We start from the raw sequence: 19,477 nt of genomic DNA on the forward strand, positions 1-19,477 counted from the left end.
TTGCTTTGGAAAAGGGAATGCAAATTATAATGGAATCACAATCTGCCTGTTTTCAGGAAGGATATATACATTATTTAACAACAGGTTCGTATTGTCCCTGTCTGAGCAGGAGAAATGTTAAACTATACCAGTTCAGGTCAGCTGATAGCAGTTCTGCCTGAACTGAACGCCAGCTGCGTAGATTTGGAATCATGTATGTTCTGTGGACCTGGGTTCCATTCTTACAGGGAGCCAGAGGGCAGATAGAGCCATTTTATGTGTTTACTACTTAGGTCAAGAAAAATGAATTAACATTTCCAGTTTCTTCTCTCATCAGGATATGATTCACTACTTTACATGCAGGCGAGCAACTCTTGTTGCTTTTATTCATTTTACCTTCACAGCACAGCCCTACTACCAAGTTATAACCAAGTGGTAATGCAAGCATCTCTCCAGCCCAATTCCACCATACAAACAGCTAGTTGCTGAGCAAAAGTGTATTAGCAAGCAGGTCCCAGATGGCTCACACAGCCCGTTCTGTAAAACAGTGAAGTTCAGTTCTCTGTTCCTTCAGTGCTTTCTTCGCAGGAAAGTCACCGGAGGCAGGTGAGGCTGTTGATAGTTGGCCTCAGCTAGCAAGCTTGTAAGCAGTGGTTCTCCACGGGGCAGTTTGGCTTCTGGGAGGACAGTTGGCAAAGTCTGGAAACACTTTTGGTTGTCACAGCTCTTAGTGGGGGGTGGTCCCGGTGTCAGAGAGGCCAGGTATGCTACTGAACATCCTACAGTGCATAGGGCAGCTCTTCACAACGAGAATGATCTGGTCCAAACATCAGTGGTGCCGAAGGTGGGACTATCTGTCTTGTCTGTCTTAAATCAATGGCTGGATGCGGGACTGGAGAGGGGTCTGGCTGAGGCTCTGTTCCTCAAACTAAAGCTGCAGGCGTTGTTCTCACAGCTCCTCACATTCCCATAGCCTGTCACCAGCAGATGCAGGAGTCTCTCTATAATATGCTGCCTAATCCTTATGTCTTGTTTATAGTTTTCATTTTACTAACAAGAGCCTATACCTAACACTTACCATGCTAGTTAATGAACCATTTTCACTAAGGAAGTCTCATTTCCAACAGTCACTGTGCTAACTAGCAAAGCGTCGTTGTTGATCAAGACACGGGTGAGTGAAGCCCTGCAGAAGCCACCTCTACTTTTTGGGCTTCCCATTTTGAGCTTCCAAGCAAGAATACTTGCTGATGCTCGTGGATTGTGGGTGGATTGTGGGTTCCCAAGTAACATGCTGGCAGCGCCTGGCTCAGAGCTTCACCGAAGTGACCCGAAGTAGCACAGACATGTCGTCCCACCCTCGTAAGCTGTCGTATGTGAAATAGATCACAGATGCTATGACAGGTTTGTTTCCCAGAAGCTGCGACTACAAACTCTTCCCTTCAGTGCCCTTTATGTCATTTCGGCTCCCTGTCCTGAGTGCTTCCGATGTAGAAGGCACAGACCTGGGTCACACCAAAGAAACAGACCGAGAGGAGTACCTCCTTTCCTGTCTCAGGGAGTTTACAGTGGAGAAGGGGGCCAGTGGGTAACAACCAAAAGTCCAAAACGGATGTTGCAAAGTTGTATCAGGTGCTGTCATAGGAGAGGCAGCCAGGGCAGGACTTTGCAAATGCTACGTTCAGGAAGTAGCCTTCGAAAGGGCTTGTGGAACATGGATGGGGGCGCAGTGGGTCAGTGCATGGTCACTCGGTGACAGCCGAGCAAGAATGGGCCTCCGGTCTCCTGAGTCCTCATCAAGTGGTTTCTAGTTATTGTGCTGATAACTTCTGAATTGAACCAGAAAACGGGAGAACTAATTTTTTGGTTTAAGTCTTTCCTCTCTAAAGCTATGGAAGAAAGCTTATAAAATTATTTTTTAAATTTTACCTACTGCTTAATTTTGCTGCTTCTGTCAAGTACCATGATCTGCACAAATGTTATGTGAGAACCACTGGACTATTTAAAGCAAAGCGCCACTAGGTTGGTCTCTAGGTGTTCCCACAAGTGGTAGAGGACATGCTCAGAGGGCTGTCCCAGTGTTATCAGTATGAGAAAGTTGACATGTAGACCAGGTTCTTGAAGATCTTTTGGAGAAGACAAAAAAACACATACAACAAAACAGAAACAAATGGATTTGCTCACATCCTGGGGACTTGGGTATGAGTTCCAGATTTAGGAGTAAGAAGTCTATTGAAAGAAAGGTCTTTGTCTTTTCATCTGTTGGTCTCTACTCAACTTATATCAGACATTACCGTGTTAGTGGACATAAGTGTGGTTTAACATTTCAAGCTGGGGTTTCCTCATTGCTTCTGCTTCTGCCTCTTAAGTTGTTGAAAAATACGCTAAATCTGACAATAGATTGGGTATCATTTAAGTTCATCTAGATGAGTTACCTTTTGAAGGTCACCTTCTGGTATGGTTTGGAAAACAGTGCTCCGCGTATAATTCTTTGTTTATTAACATGATAAAGGCTCAGTGAACCCTAAGTGATTTCTCATTTATAACAAAGTCTAGTATGTAGCTAATTGAGTACATGGCTACTTTAATTATTTTGTTACGGCTAATTGTTATTCACAGTGATCATGTTCTGCAGCTTCTAAATGTAATATCACCTTACAAGTTTATGGTTCAGCCCCCTTGGATATTTCAGTTCTCTGTTTAATGTCAGCATATAATTTTATTAGGTTCCTACATATTGTCCCTAATATGTAATTCTGACAAGTAATAAAGCACTTTTCCCAGCTCTTGTTTGCCTATGTGAATTGTAAGATGGATGGATGGATGGATGGATGGATGGATGGATGGATAGATAGATAGATAGATAGATAGATAGATAGATATCTTGTCTGCCACAGATTATCCATATCATTTTGAAAGGTTAAATCTTTCCCAGTCCATTATATTTGTGTTTAGATTTGTTACAAGATTTAGAATGACAGGAAATGAGTTATAAGGATTTCCTATTTATACTGATTTACAGTTCTTGCTTTTTTTCAATCCTAGTAATCTCTGGTTTCATAATATCATGCCATAGAAAACTGAGCTGGTTCCTGCTTTGTTTTCTACCTGGAGCTGTTAAAATTGAACCCTGACATTTCAAAGAACTTTGCCATTTAAAATGTACAGGCTTTTCCATAGCACATCTTTCCTTAACACGCCTTTACGTGGTGTGTGAAGTAACAGTACTACTTCTGAGCTAAGAGATTGTGATGTCACCGGGTTCCAAATGCCATGTACCCAGAGGGAGAGCTATCCCAGTCCCCAGGAGCAGCCAGGCCTAAGGGAGCTGAGCCACTATGTCAGAGCATTTTGGCTATGAAGATTTTCCTGGGAGTGTACACAGGAAGGTAAAGTTCTACCAGCACAATATGCCATATCCGTAGTCCAAGTTGTTTTTGTTTTTGTTTTTCTGTTGACCTTTTTATATCTTGTTGTAAGCACTATCAAGTACATTTTCAAAATACGTCCTCTGCCACTTTGAGGCAGATCTGCTTCTCCTCTTGAAAAAAAGAAAGCATAGGCAAAGATAAGTGGGTTTTAAAATAAAAATGTAAAACCACCAGTGAATGAAGAGAGGAGGTTGATAAGTACACAAACTTGTCAATCCTTTCTGAAAAGAGGCAAGTCTTCAAGGAAGGAAATCCATGCGTACTTCATTTTGAATCTAACTGCCAACAAGTCTATGTTCTTAAAGAAAACTTGATTTTTGAATTTTCTTTGTTTCTCTGGCATATGGAACGTTCTAGTTTTCCATCATGACTCACATAAGCTCTTTCTGTCATGGTTTCAAGCCCAATCATTTCACCCCAAATCTAACAGGATCTGAAAACTAAATCAGGGCACATTTTGTCTGGTGGGAGGAAGAGCAGACAGGAGGTGGGGAAACTTTTGTATTCATTTTTCCTGAGAAATGATTCTGCTAGAACAGTAAATGATGTGTGGTGCTGTTTGTGTTGATTTGTTCACTCACAGTGATTCTGTATCTGTTAGACTTGCACATAGAAGTTTTCTTCCCTTGCACTTGGTGCACTGCTTTTCCTCGGGTTGACTGTGACTCTCCATCCTCGGCAGCTATTAGCTTAGTCAATGTATTCCAGGCTTATTTAAGTTTTAGGATTCATATTGTGTGACTTTCGCTCCCAGCATCACATTAACTGTTTCAAAGCAATGTGCCATTAACGTGTTGTGGCCACGTCTCTTGCTTTGTTGTTCTCCCCAGCGATCTCAGACTATTGATCCTGCGGGCCATCTAGGGAAAGATTTATGATGTTAGACTGTGGTTGGGTGTTTTCAGGTCTTTGGTGTGCCTATCTGATCTTCTGGCGTGTTGCATTAAAGTTTCAGAGATCACATTTGGAAATGTAAATGAGTGTGCTTTATTTAGGTTGCAATCAGCCCCTCAAAATTAAACTTGTTGGTGTAGCCCTCAGTAGGCTCCAGTAATACTGTAGTGTTGAATTTTAAAATAATCTCACTGCGCAACTGTACACGAACAAAAGAAACACTTAGTGCAAGTGTTTTAGGAACCATGGTGGGTCATGCACGCATTGAATGGGAGAGAGAATCAAGTGTTAATGCATTAAGGACTTAGGAGGTAAAATAGTTTCCATGCAGTAAATAACTCTTCAAACTATTGAAACCATTTTTTTTTTTTTTGTCAACGTGATTACTTAAGAAATCACACTCTCAGCTTCATATATGTTTTCATCTCAGTCAGGAATAAATGTATGTGATATTAATGTTTAAAATATTTTTCTGATTATAGAAGTAATGATTGTTCATTATAGAAAATTTAGAAAGTGGAAAATAGTCCAAATAAGAAAAATATCCCACTATGCATATCATATCCACTGTTAACATCTTAGCATACTTTACATTTTTTCCATGTCTATATAACTAGACACTCAACTCTCTCTGTTCCTCCCTTTTGCCTCCTAACTCCTGTTTCTTAGCCAAATTTAGGAACTTACTATACATGCTATTTTATGGCCTGTTTTTACCCCATATAATATTTTGAGTAAAAAAAAATCAATTATTCTATTAAAACATTATTTTTAATGGCTCTCAATGTTTGATCATTATGGCTGGACTAAAATCTTTATAATCAATATCTTGTTGTTTGACCAAATCTTATTTACACACCCCTCTGTCATTCCCACTTTTTTGTTGCTGAAAAATAATGCTGGCTGCATTTTCTTAGAGGTAAATCCTTGTATGCTTTTCTTAGTATTTCCTAGGATTAAATGCCTAGAAATAAAATCGGCCAAGTGATAAGCAGATTGACAGTAATAAAGATAAATACACACATACATCCATATATTTATATGTAGATATTTTCATAAATTCTAGTATGCTTTATTTGTATTCACTATGTAGTGAAATTCATTCCTTGCAATATTAGTTCTACAAGTTTTCCACCACCATAATCAAGAAACAGAATAGTTCCCTCACGTCAAAAAATTGCCTCCTGAGTGCCTTGACTACAAAGTATGTTTATTTTTTATTTAGAATATATAAAGAAGCAAAATGAACTAGAAACCACCCTGCTATGACCTCTGTTGATATTTTTGTTGGTCTTTTTTCCCTCTTTCCTACAAAAAAGAAAAAGATCTTTTCTGTTTGTAGTTTTGTGGGTTTTTTTACTTAGTATATTTGGAGTATATTTATATTTAATAATTAGAGTGGGTTTTGTTTTTGTTTCTTTGCAATTCTAAATAACCCAGTTATCTACATCTCTGAATATTGCTATAATTACTTAAGAGTTCTAAAAATAGTGTTTAGATCTCAATGAATGTGTACACTTTGTCCAATTAGATTTTGTCAAATTGTTTGAAAAGTAGCTATACCAGTTTACATTCTGACCAACTGTATAGAAAAGCCTGGTTTTCTATATCTTTATTAATATTATTTTATAATTTTGTAAGTTCGATAGATGAATAATGGTATTTCATTATTTTAATTTTCATTCTTTGACTTCTTCTGGGGTTGAGTTTTCTTTTTCCGTGTGTTTTTTTGTACTTTTGGATGTGATTTACCAGTCTATGTCATTTGTGGGTGGGGTAGAGGGCTTATTTCTTAAGTGCTCTCTATATTAGTAACATTAACTCTTACAGCTACATGTTGGAATATCTTTTCCTTTTTTTCTCATTTGCTTTTTATTTGGTTTATTGATTTTTACATTTTATGGAGGGTCTTATAGTAAGTCCATTCGTTTGCATTTGCTTATTTTTTGGAGTGTCTGTTGAATCTAGAAAGGTCTTTTCTCTGTAGGTCAGATATATAGTCATCCATATTTCCTTCACACTTAGCTGTGTCAAACATTTCCCATTTATTTTTTCCTTTTATATTCCTGATAGCAGGCTTTTACTGTGTTGTACCAAGGAGCTGTAGATTATGTACTTACATGTTAATGTACTTTTATCAAATCTTAATATTGTATTTGTGTGTTTTTTTAATCATATGCTTTCACATACCATGATCTTTTCATTGAAATCTTCTATTTAAAATAATAGCTTAGTCACATTTAAGCAAGTTAAGCAAAGCCCTCTTTTCCCGCTGTTGCCTTCTTTGGTTTGCATTTTAGGTAGATATTATGCATCAGCTTTCTTTCTGACATTAGGAAACAGCATACTTACATTGCTAAATAACTATTTGCTTGTTTTTAACATGCTGCAGGACATTGAAGTCAAAGTAAGTAGCAAAACAACGACATACAATGTGCAAATGGGTTCTCTTAAACTGAACAGAGTGGAAGTCACCTTTCTAGGAGTTGAGCCAGGTGATACTTGATCACCTTGCAAAAAAATACAAATAAAAAGTGCGTGGCCCAAGGATGGGAATGCCAAAATATATCCTTTCATCATTTCTTAAAATTCCTGGTCAAGTGTATATTCAGCATTCACAGAACAAAAAATATGTTTAAAACTTTCCTAACTTGAGGTGATATAGGTACGTGATATAGAAAAAGGTCACTTAAACATAATGAACAAGATACAAACAATTGTTTGAAAAATGCATTATTTTACTAACCTAGAAAAACATAAGTAACCACCTTTGTCATGATTTTCAAGAATCAAAAATATTTTATTGTGTTTTTATTTTGTTAAAAAGACCATAAATTTAGATGTGGGAAAAAAGATTTTTAAATTAACTTCATTATTTTTATTATTATTGATTTTTAATTATTCACATAAACATTTATAGTAGTTTTTGGTCCTCTCTCTAAAAATAGCTGCTTCATAAAAAAGAAAATAGACCAATACATGTATTTATATTCAGGTTTCACTGAGTAATTTAAGGGTTCCCAATTATAAAGTTTATGTATACAGTGTTGCATAGGCATTTTTTTGTTGTTTAAGAAAGGTTAATAGCCATCTGTCTTATGCCCAGATTAAAATCAAAGTTTTATTGTGTAAAAATATTAATGCTTGAAATTACTCTCCAAAAGAGAAGTTAAATAAAAACTGTCTCTGCTGTATTATGATGCATTTGGACAAAGTAGGACACAGCTGTTACAGTAAAAAGAAAGTGAAAAAACAATGCAGACTCATTCTTTACATTTAAATACAGCAATCATCATCCTATTAATGTTTTTCTATGGCAGAGACCTAATAGTTTGCAGAAATCTTCCGCTTTGTGTACTTATTTCTAATGTAATTTATACTTGACTTTTGCTTTGCTGTTGCTTTTTCCTAATATAGTATATTCTTCATTTCTTTTTATAGGCGAGGATGCTGGAAGAGAAAGATCGAGCGATCAAGAGGCAGGATGCATTCTACAAAGAGCAGCTGGCTAGACTGGAGGAGAGGGTATGACTATTTCTTGTCATTGATTCTTCTATTACCACATCTGCAGCTTCCCGTATATTTATTTAAAAATCAATAAATGAAAACTGTTACTGTTTTTCCTAGTTAAAAAGTGACCAGGAAGTGAAGAAGCCAAGCAGGGAATGTCATTTCTACTGTGATAGTTTTGAGTATGGTGGTGTTATTGGTTCATTGATGCATTTTACCACTCATAAACCTCCCTCAGATACTTTTCCTTAAATGCTTAGAAAGTGCATGGCCTCTAGGTTACACAGTAGAGTGCTACTCATCATCATCATCATCATTATTATTATTCATAGTTTCTTTTTTTTCCATTAAAAAATTTAAGTGAATATATTGGGGTGACATTGGTTAATAAAGTTATATAGATCTCAAGTGTATAATTCTGTTAGTGTTACTCTGAACTCAAACATTGACTAAACTTGAGTTCATTCTCAGAAATGATAGTGTTTTAATGGATATATTGTCTCTGTGAAAACTCACTTTCACTGCATTTGTGGCTAAGAAATGAATGTCCCTGTAAAGAGTGGTGGACAGGAGCCCCACCGGAGAGTAATTTCAAGCATTAATATTTTTACAGGAGCTGAATAGTAGGACTTAGGGAGAAGAGTTAGGAGGGGGAAGAGTTGAGGTGCTACCTGTAGTCAAAATGGACTTTGAATTGACAGAGTTGCAAAGGAGGGAATTAAGGCTGAAGCAGAAGGTAAGAATGGGACTTCAGGCATGTAACCAGTGCCCCTGTGCAGTGAAGTAGATTTGCTTGGAGTAATTTCATACAGAGAACATGATGTTACCGAGTTAGCTTTCTCTCCCTTTGATTGAGACCCCAGCATTTGATTTGTTTAGAATAAAGTGTTTACTAATAAAGTAGGTAAAATAAGAAGTGTATTCTTAAGCCCCATTCGGTACAATTATTTATATGTTGAAGATGTTCACCCATCTCTGTATGTCACTGAACTCAATGCTTCTTGAATGTAGGGACCGATTTCTCATTCATCCAGCAGATACTTAAGTACCTGATGTGTATCAGGCCCTGGTCTAGTGCCAGAGATATATTATTGAAGAAAATGAACTAAACTTCTGTCCTCCTGGAGCCTAAATACAATGAAAACCCAGTATATATATCGTGTGGCAAACTGAGATGATGTGGCGAACAATAAAGCAAGGGAAAGGGCGACTCAAGGCCTAGGAGTATAGCTTCGGGTTGGCTAGAGGGGAGAGCCTGTGTAAAATAGGATGGCATTGGGAAGAGGTCTGCAGAAACGGGGGAGCCCCAGAACCCCGGAGCAGGAGCGTGGTTGGCATGTTTAGAAAGGCCAAAGGGTTGTGAGCAGAAGAGTATTCTGGCTTCTGTCTTGAGCAAGAAGCAAACGTCCTAGGAAGAAGTTACGACAGCGACTCAGAAAAGGGACGGTGAAGGCTTGGGCTAAGGAAGGGAAGAAATGTGTTTGGGTATTTCAGAGGCAGAGCTGAGCAGATTTGCTGATGATTTTGGTCATGATTGAAAGAAAGAACTCAAAGGTACTCTAGGTCTATGGTTTTTACATAGGATGTAAATTTACATAGAATGGATTCTCCACAGGGGAAGGATTAAAATACGGTTCTGGGTGTGTGAGGTGGAGGAAATCAGGTGTTTGATTTGGGATATGTTAAACGTGGGATATTTTTTAAGACATCCAAATAGAGATGTTAAGTAAGCGTAATGTGGAATGGCTTAGAGCAGAAGTCAGCACATTTTTCTCTAAAGGGCCAGATAGTAACTATTTTTAGCTTTGCAGACCATGTGTGGTTTCTGTCATAGCCCTCAGCTATGTAAGAGCAGCATAGCCAATATGTCTGTGAACAAATGTGACAGTGTTTCAGTTTATTGAAGTTTGAGATAATCTTCTTTTGACAATACCTCCCCCCTACTCCCACCCCCCACCCCCATGCATCTGAAAATGTAAAACCTTTCTTATGGCTCCACTGAAATGGCTAGGTGGCGAGTGGAATTGACCCAGCGCTGTAGGATGCAGAACCGTGGATTAGAGCACAGGCTCTGACACCGGCTGGCTTGGATTGGAACCGGCTTTTACCTGCTCTGTATCTTGGAGCTCCTTACTGAAACTTTCTGTTTCCTCAGCTGTAACATGAGGATATAATGATGTTACTTCACTAATTTGTTGAATGAGCCGATTTCATAGGGCACCTGTCCTGGTGTCCAGTGCGGAGTAACCACTCAGCGGTGTTTCCTGTTTTGCTGGTCCTTCCAGAGCACCCTACCTGCCATGCCTAGCCTTTGTTAGTGGAATAAAATGGGTGGGAGTGAAGGTCTGGAGATGATTTACTCCGCATCTGCTTTCTCCGCACCCAGAGATGGTTTTCTTTGCCATCAAATATTACTATGCTTGAATTCATGTATTTTCGAGTTTTGCATTTGTATCTTTTGAATTTGTTATTGATCACTGTTAGTGGCAAGAAAAGGCTCTGAGAAATATTCACCCATTTCTCATAAGTTCACTGACTTGATGCAGGTGATTCTGGACTGGCGTGAGGAACTGTGGGGAGGTATTCCTGGCAGATTAAACCGGCTGCTCAGCAGCTGACTTGCTTTTGGCCTCAGGTTAGGACAAGCAGTGTGATGATATCAAATCACTGTAAGTAGTGTCTTCTTGTTTAGGCAAAATATAAGTGATTTTTCCCATTTGAAGATAAGTCTGGAAAGTACTTATTTAGGAATTTTTACAGAAAACTGAGAAGTACCAGTGAGCTGAGACGACTCCTGTTTTGGAATAACCACATTACTATTAGTTAATACTTAATAATTCCATGTTTAATGGCATGTGGTCAAAAGGATGCTGGACTGGGAGTCAGGAGGCATGGCTTTGTCATCTGCTCATTTGACAATTTCCCTAATCTCTGTGGTTTCTGGTTGTACAAATTAGTGTGGAGACTAGTCTCTTCCTTGCTCACCTTTGTGAGTTATTGGGGGGACCAGATGAGCGGATGTATTTAAATCTTGAAAACTGGGAAGTGCTTAACACATATAGGCTGCTGCCATTAAAGAATATGTACTTGCTTTCCATTGTGTATAAGATATCAATAATCATAAAATTACTTTATTATTATTCAACATCCTGATATCTTTGGCCCATTTCTATAAAATCATGTTTTTGTTTGTTACTGCCATTCCTGAAGTATCTACGTTGAAATTTGTCCATTTAGGATTTCATCTAGGAATATTTGAGAGACGTTTAGTTCCCCAATGATGAAGCATTTTCTAGACTTAATGCCAAGGGTTGTGCAAAGGGTTTTTCTTGCATTGTGATGGTAGTGAAAATACAGTGTCTACCCATTTCTGTTAGGGGATCTACACTCTCTGTTAGGAAGGCGTAAAAGCACTGAATCCAGTAGTACATAATGCAAGAAAAACATTTTAATCTGATAACTTGCAGAAATCGTCTTAACTTACTATGAAATTCAGGTTACCTGTGCTTTAAAAGTGCATATAAAATACATATTTTCTTTATTTTAACCAAATGAAATGATGAAAGCATAAACTAGATACCACCTGGTATATTATTAATAGAGAGGGGATGTGAGTCTTTTACAGAATCATTCCAAGGATGATTTTTTAAGATCTCTGTGTCATCTGCCCATCAGCTGGATGAACAAACCCAGTAACTGTATATATTATCACTTTTTGATGGTTCATAATCTTATGACTTGAACTACTAATTTCCATTGACCTGATGCAGACTTCTTTTGAGAATATGACCCAAGTCCACCGAGCATGAGAAGCACATTCAGTTAGTGGTTCGCCGGTTGGATCTGTTTCAGTAAACTCTTTATCAATTAGATATTCCCTTGTGTGAATGGAGCCTTCCCCTCCCAGGTGTTTATATTGGCTAGTTCACCGGGTGTCTGAGATAATTTTCTCTTTCACTAACTTGTGAGGCATAATAAGTATAATTTAACTGGACGCCAATTTCACACCTCTTAGAACCAGTGTTCCAGTGTTCTCTATGAGAAAAAAGGTCAAAGCCATTTGAAAGTTTTTCAGGTCCTTATTTCATTATAAATGTTGCCAGCGTTATTCAGCAACATTGTCATAGATGTGAAGTAAAGTTTGATATTTTAAGAACATTAGAGAATCGCATGTGGGTGTGTGACCTAACAGAGAGATTCCAGTGTACATTCCCGTTGGTGAGCTGATGAGAGAAGTCTCTTAAATTCCCATGTCCCTCAGGCAGTTCTCTACAGACCTGTCTCTATGATGCCATATCTTATGACAACTGAAATTAGTTATCTGTGTTTATCTTGTAAACTCCATGAGGGCAAAGGTCATTTTCTTATTTCTGTATTTTTCACAGCTCACATGTTCTAAGAGCACAGTGAATGAATCCTAGATTTACTAGGCGTATCCCATAACGTTATGTCTGAGCAGTTAGTGTAAGTTTTTAAATAAAACAAAATGCTTAGTATCTCCTTCACTAATGATTTAAATCCATGAGAAAATCAAGTTTAACTTTGAGTATCTGGCTGTTTATAGCAGCAGCATCCTAGTAGCTTACAGTAACATTTATTGAGCATTTGCATTTGTGCTAGGCACTTGGCATAGATTATGTAATTTTATCCCCACAAATAATGCTATGCAATTGCCAACCCTATTGTTTAGATGAAGATCCCAGGGCTTCAAATAATTAGCCCAAGAATGTACAGCCAAAGCATGATCTGGACTTAGGCCAGCTTTTCCACCTGAGCTTTTAGCCATTATCCAGTCTTTAATATTTGCCAGTTCTGCACTCAAGAAGCTGAATCCTGCTGATTGTTTTATTAGTTCTTCGGATGGTAGGTTAGCTCTTTCTGGCTTGAAGTACAACTTCTTATGTCCTGATGTTATAATTTGATTAATGCTACCTCATAACCTGAAAGTGTTAAGCATTCAAAATGCATAATTTTCTCCCCAGGATTTGGCACTTCCGGGGAAAATTTGACCGAAAGGGAGGAAATAAGTCCTTATTATCAAGCAAGTACAGAGTGATACTCCTAAGGATTGTTTTAATATCTAGTTGTACTTCTTTTACTTTGAAGTAAGACATTTATAATCATTTGAGTAGTTAAAAATATTTCTGAGGTGTTCATTTGTTCATTCATTCATTCACTCATTCATTCGTAGGATTGCTACAGGACAGTCATCACATCCCTTCCCTAGAAAGAGAGCAAACTTTCTGTTACTTTTGATAAGTTATTTTGATGGTTCTTTCATTGGAGTCTGGATTGCCTGCATGTTCTTCAAGAGAATGTGTGTTTTCCTGTAGTCTGTTAGTCCTGTGGGAGGAAAGTGAGCAGAAGAGCCCAGATTCCCCAGGGAGCTTCAGGATGAAGGACTCCTTTCCCCGCAGACATCTTGGAGACACGGGTTCTTTGATGATTCGTGTGTCTTGCATGCCTAACTTCTCAATTATGAACTTGAATTGATTTGCTCTACTGCATCCACTTTGCTCTTGGCGTTCATAAGAATGGTGTGGTTTGGCACAGCGTGAAGAGAGCTTTAAAAGCTCTGGTGGTTTGAGGAGCTGAGGGAGATCAGAGAGCTTAGTCAGATATAGTTACAGTATTCAGATCAACAGGGTATGGGATATGTATTGCTTTCCGTTTACAGGCTTCTGTAGATTTCAGCAGCAATTTGCATACACGCTGCAGTCAGTCCCATACAATTAAGAAGGAGAGGGAAGTGTACAAGCTGGGCTAAAGAGAACAATGCAAAGAGGATGGTGAAAAATAAATTATCATTAAGAAGAAATGTACTTTACTAGTTCGTCACCTGTGGAGAGAGTGGCTAATTAAATTCTAAGGTCATGCTTACATCAAGTGAGCAATTTTTAAAAGCCTTTTACTTATGGTAGGTGGCATAACTTCTATTGCATCATAAAGTGTCAGGCTCCTCTGTATGATTAATTGGCTTTTTTGATTGCTTCACTTCTTCCTTGTCAATTAGTACCTTCATTTCTATATTCCTCTGTGCAAAGCTTGGGGGAATAATAACACCAACGATGATAATAAAGAGAAATGACAACAGAACAGATTATTGTCAGCTCCGTGTGCTGCTTATGGGAAGAAATTATTATGCATTTCTACTACCAGATGAAGTCTGTCATTGTAAAAATATTTCATTGAGTGAAGCTGGGTCAGCCTTTTCAAGGGATTAATAAGGACACATACACAGACCACTGACATCTGAGATATTAAAACATAAACAATCCTTTTTGGGGTAGGGAGATAACTTAAACTCAATGTATGGGATTAAAAACTCCTTGGATATTTTCCCCCTATTTGCTTCTTAAACAGTTGTCGGTGATTCTAGGTTGTATGGGTGGCTAATATACACTAAATTGTTGTGTATGCTTTGGTCATGCAATGAGATAATAGCAAATTTAGCACAATAGTTAAAAGCATCACGTTCTGGTAGATATGTCTTGGTAGGTCATGCTAGTTTGCATTTATCAACCTAGAGAAATGTATTGTTTTATGACATTTGAAAATTTTGTGCTGGCTTCCTCTCTCACCTTGAAATCAAGGCAGATTCTCTGTAGTTTCTGTCGTTACCAAGAGTTTCAGAAGCAAACAAGGTTCTCTGCTCCAGAAGTTTGCACATTGAAGACCATAGTAGCCAATGTCACTTTTAATTTTAATGACATTACAAATGACAGAGCTGCCAATAAAATGGTGGCATGTACCTTGAGTTGCTCTCAATTTTTTTTTTTATCAGTAATGAATAATGGTAGTTCAAATAAATGCCCTGAGATGTTAATTGTTAGGTAGAGAAGTGAATAATGCCCAGTATCACCATATCTTTTGTTAATGTAATTGGCACAGTTATTTATAACTTAGATTCAAAGTCTGAACCCTTTGATACTCTTACCTGCTTCCCTAAAGGAAGTTTATTATTGCAGATATTCCAAAAGTAACTAGCAAGATGCATTTTAAAAAAATTTCATTCTCTGAGGGGGAAAAATCAATACAGTATGTTGGAAATGGGGGTCTTATCCTTAATTCATTATTCAACAAGTCCTCCAAACGCATTGGCTTTCTGTTAACCTCTCTGAATTTTCTAATGGGGAATGTGGTTTGGGTAACCTTGAAATGTGTTTTTTTAATCTGGCTTTAAGGATATGAGGCCCTTTTTTTTCCCTCCTGGATAAGCATCCTGTTGAAAGTGCATCCTGTTAAAATGATCCCCTTAACCGGAGCCAGTTTTTCTGTGCCGAAATTTAGAAGAAAGATTTGCAAATCATGGGATCAGCACTTAATTTGGGGCTCTCTTGACCATGTAGGCTGTCAAGAAGTATTAACCTTAAGGTAAGATGAGAACATGGAGTACAAAGCTGTGAGATGATGGCACACAGTACACCAGGTATTAAATAGCATTATCCATCCTTCTTGCTGCAGTAAATAGGATTTCACTATTACGATGTGTCAGGGCTTTCAGTGAAATCAAATTTACAAGACACTAAACTGCCATCCTCTCTGCTGAGCAGCTTTATTCTGGGATCTTGCTTTCATATTAATCCTGTTGGTAGGAAATACTTGTACCAATTGTGCATGGAAATTATAATTTAATGATCTCTTCCTTTTCTCTATTCAGAGCTTAGAATGGACCACTGTGCTTTGCAGTGATAGCCCCAGGGCTCTGAGAAAGAGATAATATACAGTTCAGCTTTAAAGCCCAGCATTGCTTTTTTTGTGAGTGCTTGTAATGATCATAAGTGCTAAGATGCCAACAATATGGGTTGCATACTTTCTCTACTCTGCACGTTTCTTTCACCTGGTGAAAGACTATGCAATAAAATAATTAGAGTCTGTTTACCATGACGGTTCTTTAAAATGATATGCCACTTGAATGTGGAAAGACAAGGTAAAAAACAAAGTGTTATGAAATCCAGGGAAAATTAATTCCACTTTTAAAGATTCTGTTCATTTTGTCTAGGGAGGCTCAGCAGGCTGTTTTATTTGAAAACACAATTAACAGCCCCTTTCCTTTCTTTGGGATCTTTTCTTGCTATTGATAACCATGTTGCAGCCAGCAAGTCGTTCTGTGTTTCCTTTGTATGCCATTGCAAATGGGCTAAATCTCTTGATTTTTCTTTATATCCAATTTTATAATTAGTGATTGTTTTGCTCCTTGATGTTTTGTTTATTTATAAATTTCAAATGTACTACGTTAGGCAGACCAACCAAGGCTTTTATTTCTTTATTTTACTGGCGAAAAATTAAAATACATAACTATTCTTTTTTTTAAAGGAAATTGCAGGGATGGTGTAAGAAAATGCCCCTGATGGCAGTTTTATGTTCATGAGCTAGCTGTGTCTCTGTAAGGTATTATGTTTCAACCCTTTAGCTTCAGTTAGGAAGATACATGTGGTCATTCACACATTTGCAAATAATATTAGCTCTTATGATTATCAAATCAGAAGTCCCCCACATCTGAACTTGGCATATAAAACAGGCTTGCACAATAAGGTCATCATTTAATGAAGGGAATCTAAAACCATTTTGACCTTGGTCATTCTTATCAGAATTTTGGAGGCTAGACAGAGTCCTTGGCATTCACTGTTGACTCAAAAGCACAGGCACTGTGCATAGATATAGTGACAAATGCAAACGGCACAACTGCCCTTTGGCATCTGGTACAGAGCTTTTAATTGCCATAGCGGGTCCACGGAGGCTGTGTCTGACTATTCTTTTCCAGAGCAGAAATGTTTTTTTGGTTTTTTTTTCTTGTTAATCCTCACCCAGGGATATTTTTCCATTGATTGTTTTTTAGACAGAGAGGGAAAGACAAAGAGAAACATCGATGTGAGAGAAATACATTGATTGGTTGCCTACTGCATGAGCCCTGACCAGGGCCTGGGCTGGGAAGGAGCCTGCAACCAAGATACGTGCCCTTGACTGGAATTGAACCCAGGACCTTTTGGTCTGCAGGCCGACACTCTATCCACTGAGCCAAACTGGCTAGGGCCAGAGCAGAAATGTTTTGTAAGGAATAGCCACTACTTTTGTCCCATAAAGGTCTAAATCCCTGGGATTTACAGGGAATTTAGTGGGTTGAAGAAATCCATCAGGTAAATGCTCCAATAGAGACCCAATGAACTAACTGGGTGCCTCAAACAGTTCTCTCTGAAAATAAATATTAAATGTGTAAGTTTCCTCAGGACCCTCAGTCACCGTGATAGTACCTGGCACATAGCAGGCATTCGATGACTTTTTAAATGAATGTGTTCGGGAGTGGGATGGGATCCATGCCAAATCATCTTGAGGAATGTCAGGTTTAACTAAGCTGAACATATATTTCTGTGGGCCTTCTCAGAGTTGATGTACATCTGGAGCTTGCAAGCTGAGGATACGGCATGCCATGTTTCAGCATTACACTCAAACCACAGAATGTTTTTTCAAGACATAAACTTAACACACATCTGAGATTTGCTGTGCCTGCATAGTGCCAGTAACTACATTTTTTTTAGTCCTTCCTGATTTGTATTCTAGGATGTAGAGGTCAAGAAGCCATCCATTTTATTGGTAGAGTTCCTAATTTGAGGGCTTCTGAGGACCTGCAACCCAGAATTGCCTTCCTTCACACTGTGTTGCAAAAGGGTAGGCAGATGAGAAAGCGGCCTGGAGATTCTGAGGGTCCTCTGGTGGGCTTGGTGCTCTTGTTTCTCTTCCTCATGCCCAGTCTCTGAGTCTTTTAGGAAATACACCACAATATCTAGTTCTGTATTTATGTTCACATTCGCGGTTCAAGCTCACATTATTTCAGGCTCCCCAGAATTGGGAGCGATGGGTAGTAGGGTTTCACCAGGACCCAGAGTCTTGCCTCCTCCTCCCTAGCAGCCTCTCCTGTGTGACCAGTGGGAGACTAGGATACTCCCAGAAGGCTTTCTGGCCTTAACATTTATTATGCAATTTCACTCTCCTTCCCCCAGTTTTCAGAAGATTTTTGGTGGAAGTGGGCATGGCCTTTGTTGTTTAGAACCATTAGCGTTAAGTAGCAGATTCTCACCTGAGTTTCCCTTAGCAACTTTTGTTTTTTTGTGTGTTTTTTATAAACTAAGCACCAGGAGTCTTAATAGTGAATCGTGTTCCACAGCAAAGAAAAATTACAGCAGTTCCCTTATCGGGTGTGGTCGGATGATGGATGCACTTAGTGTGCGGAAGTACATGGGCTAAATTCATAGGAGAGATGCTGAAAGGAAGGAAACAGTAAAGGATCTGTGGATGGGGCCTTACTCCTCCGAGAGGATGGAGAGAAAAGAAGGTGGCCCAAGAAATACTATGGGCAGAAATCAAAGTTGCAAGCCACGTTAGATTGTCCAAGGGAACGGCGAGACCTAGTGTGATAGCAACAACAAGAGGAGGGGTATGGTGTCTGAGAATGGTCCTCGTCTGGCTGCCACTGCCACTTGGACACTTGTGCCTCCCCCATCTTCCTTTGCCGTTACCCACTCCCTTTGTAAAATCATTTCTTCCTAGTGGATCTGTGAAGTAGCCCTCGAATCACTGTATCCACAGCAGCCCGGGGGCTTCATTAGCCTGCTGTTTAGATTGCATAGATATGCAATCTTGGGGCATAAATTTCCTGCAAATTTAAATTATAACTACACATATTATGAGTTTACTGTCATTTCCTTTCTCTAGTTTAAGGCCGGAGATATTCCTCTGATCCCGAGCTACTTGAACTTCAACTCAGTGGCTTGCCTAAGCTCTGCCTCAGAATTAACCTGAGTAATTAGTCTCAGAAATTCACCCATCACTCAACTATGATTAAGCCATAACTGCATTTAATCTCCCGTGGTTGTTTTTCATCCATTCCTTGCTGTTGCTCCCTGGGAAACCCGCACACTAGCTGATTGTCAGTACAGTCTTCTGCCCTGGATATTGGATATTTCCTTATTGGGGGATGTTGAGCACTTATATGTGCCCAGGAATCATGCATTGTTGGTACCTGTAATGCACACAGAGGGGCTAAATCAGCCACATGTACCTCTAGTATCTCATCTCTCCTCTTCGCCTGCTACCTCTTCTTAATATCAGTATTTCTAGAAATTAATTGTAATGAACCTTGCAGGTGTCTTCTACCTTGTCTAGATGGACTATATGGTGCAAGTTAGAGTGAAAATAGAAGTGAGAGGAGAGTCTCTTGAGGCTGAGACCCTTAGCTTATGTCCTTGGGTAGGCAGTCCATTTTTGCTTTTCTGTTTCTCTAACTCTCATTAAAATGAAAATGTAACCTAGAACTACAGTGTGTCTGTAGTTCCGAAAAAATAATACTAGTACTAAATTGTGAACTCTCCTCTCATGATGTAGTTGCTCTAAATTGCAGAAACTTGGCAGAAATTCCTAGAACTATTTGTAAAAATTCAATAGCATGTAATTAAAGACAGGGACTGCTATTTCACTGTTGGATACATTAAAAATTATATATCATTTGGATTTGACCTTGAAGTTGGTTCCCAAAAGAATAATGCCAGAAAGAGAAAAGGGTGAATATTTTTAGTCTAAATAGAAGCACAAAGTTATTTAAAGTAACTAACTATATTCACAGATATATCACTTATACTCTAGCTATTTAAGAATAATTATGCAAAAGATAG

At 38.5% G+C, this 19,477-nt stretch overlaps 1 protein-coding gene across 4 annotated transcripts in view; it reads left to right on the plus strand.

Annotated features, from left to right (window-relative positions):
- CHCHD3 (coiled-coil-helix-coiled-coil-helix domain containing 3) overlaps positions 1 to 19,477 on the plus strand; it is a 262,164-nt gene that overhangs the window by 166,872 nt on the left and 75,815 nt on the right. For 2 of the 4 annotated variants that reach the window (XM_005857201.2, XM_005857203.2), the window contains exons 5-6: positions 6,694 to 6,708; positions 7,743 to 7,826. In XM_005857201.2, the coding sequence (XP_005857263.1) occupies positions 6,694 to 6,708; positions 7,743 to 7,826 (99 nt within the window). The remainder of the gene's footprint in view (positions 1 to 6,693; positions 6,709 to 7,742; positions 7,827 to 19,477) is intronic. The other 2 variants (XM_005857202.2, XM_005857204.2) reach the window with 1 other exon arrangement.

The sequence above is a fragment of the Myotis brandtii genome, unplaced genomic scaffold (genome assembly GCF_000412655.1).
Source record: "Myotis brandtii unplaced genomic scaffold, ASM41265v1 scaffold1084, whole genome shotgun sequence".
Taxonomy (NCBI): Eukaryota; Metazoa; Chordata; class Mammalia; order Chiroptera; family Vespertilionidae; genus Myotis; species Myotis brandtii.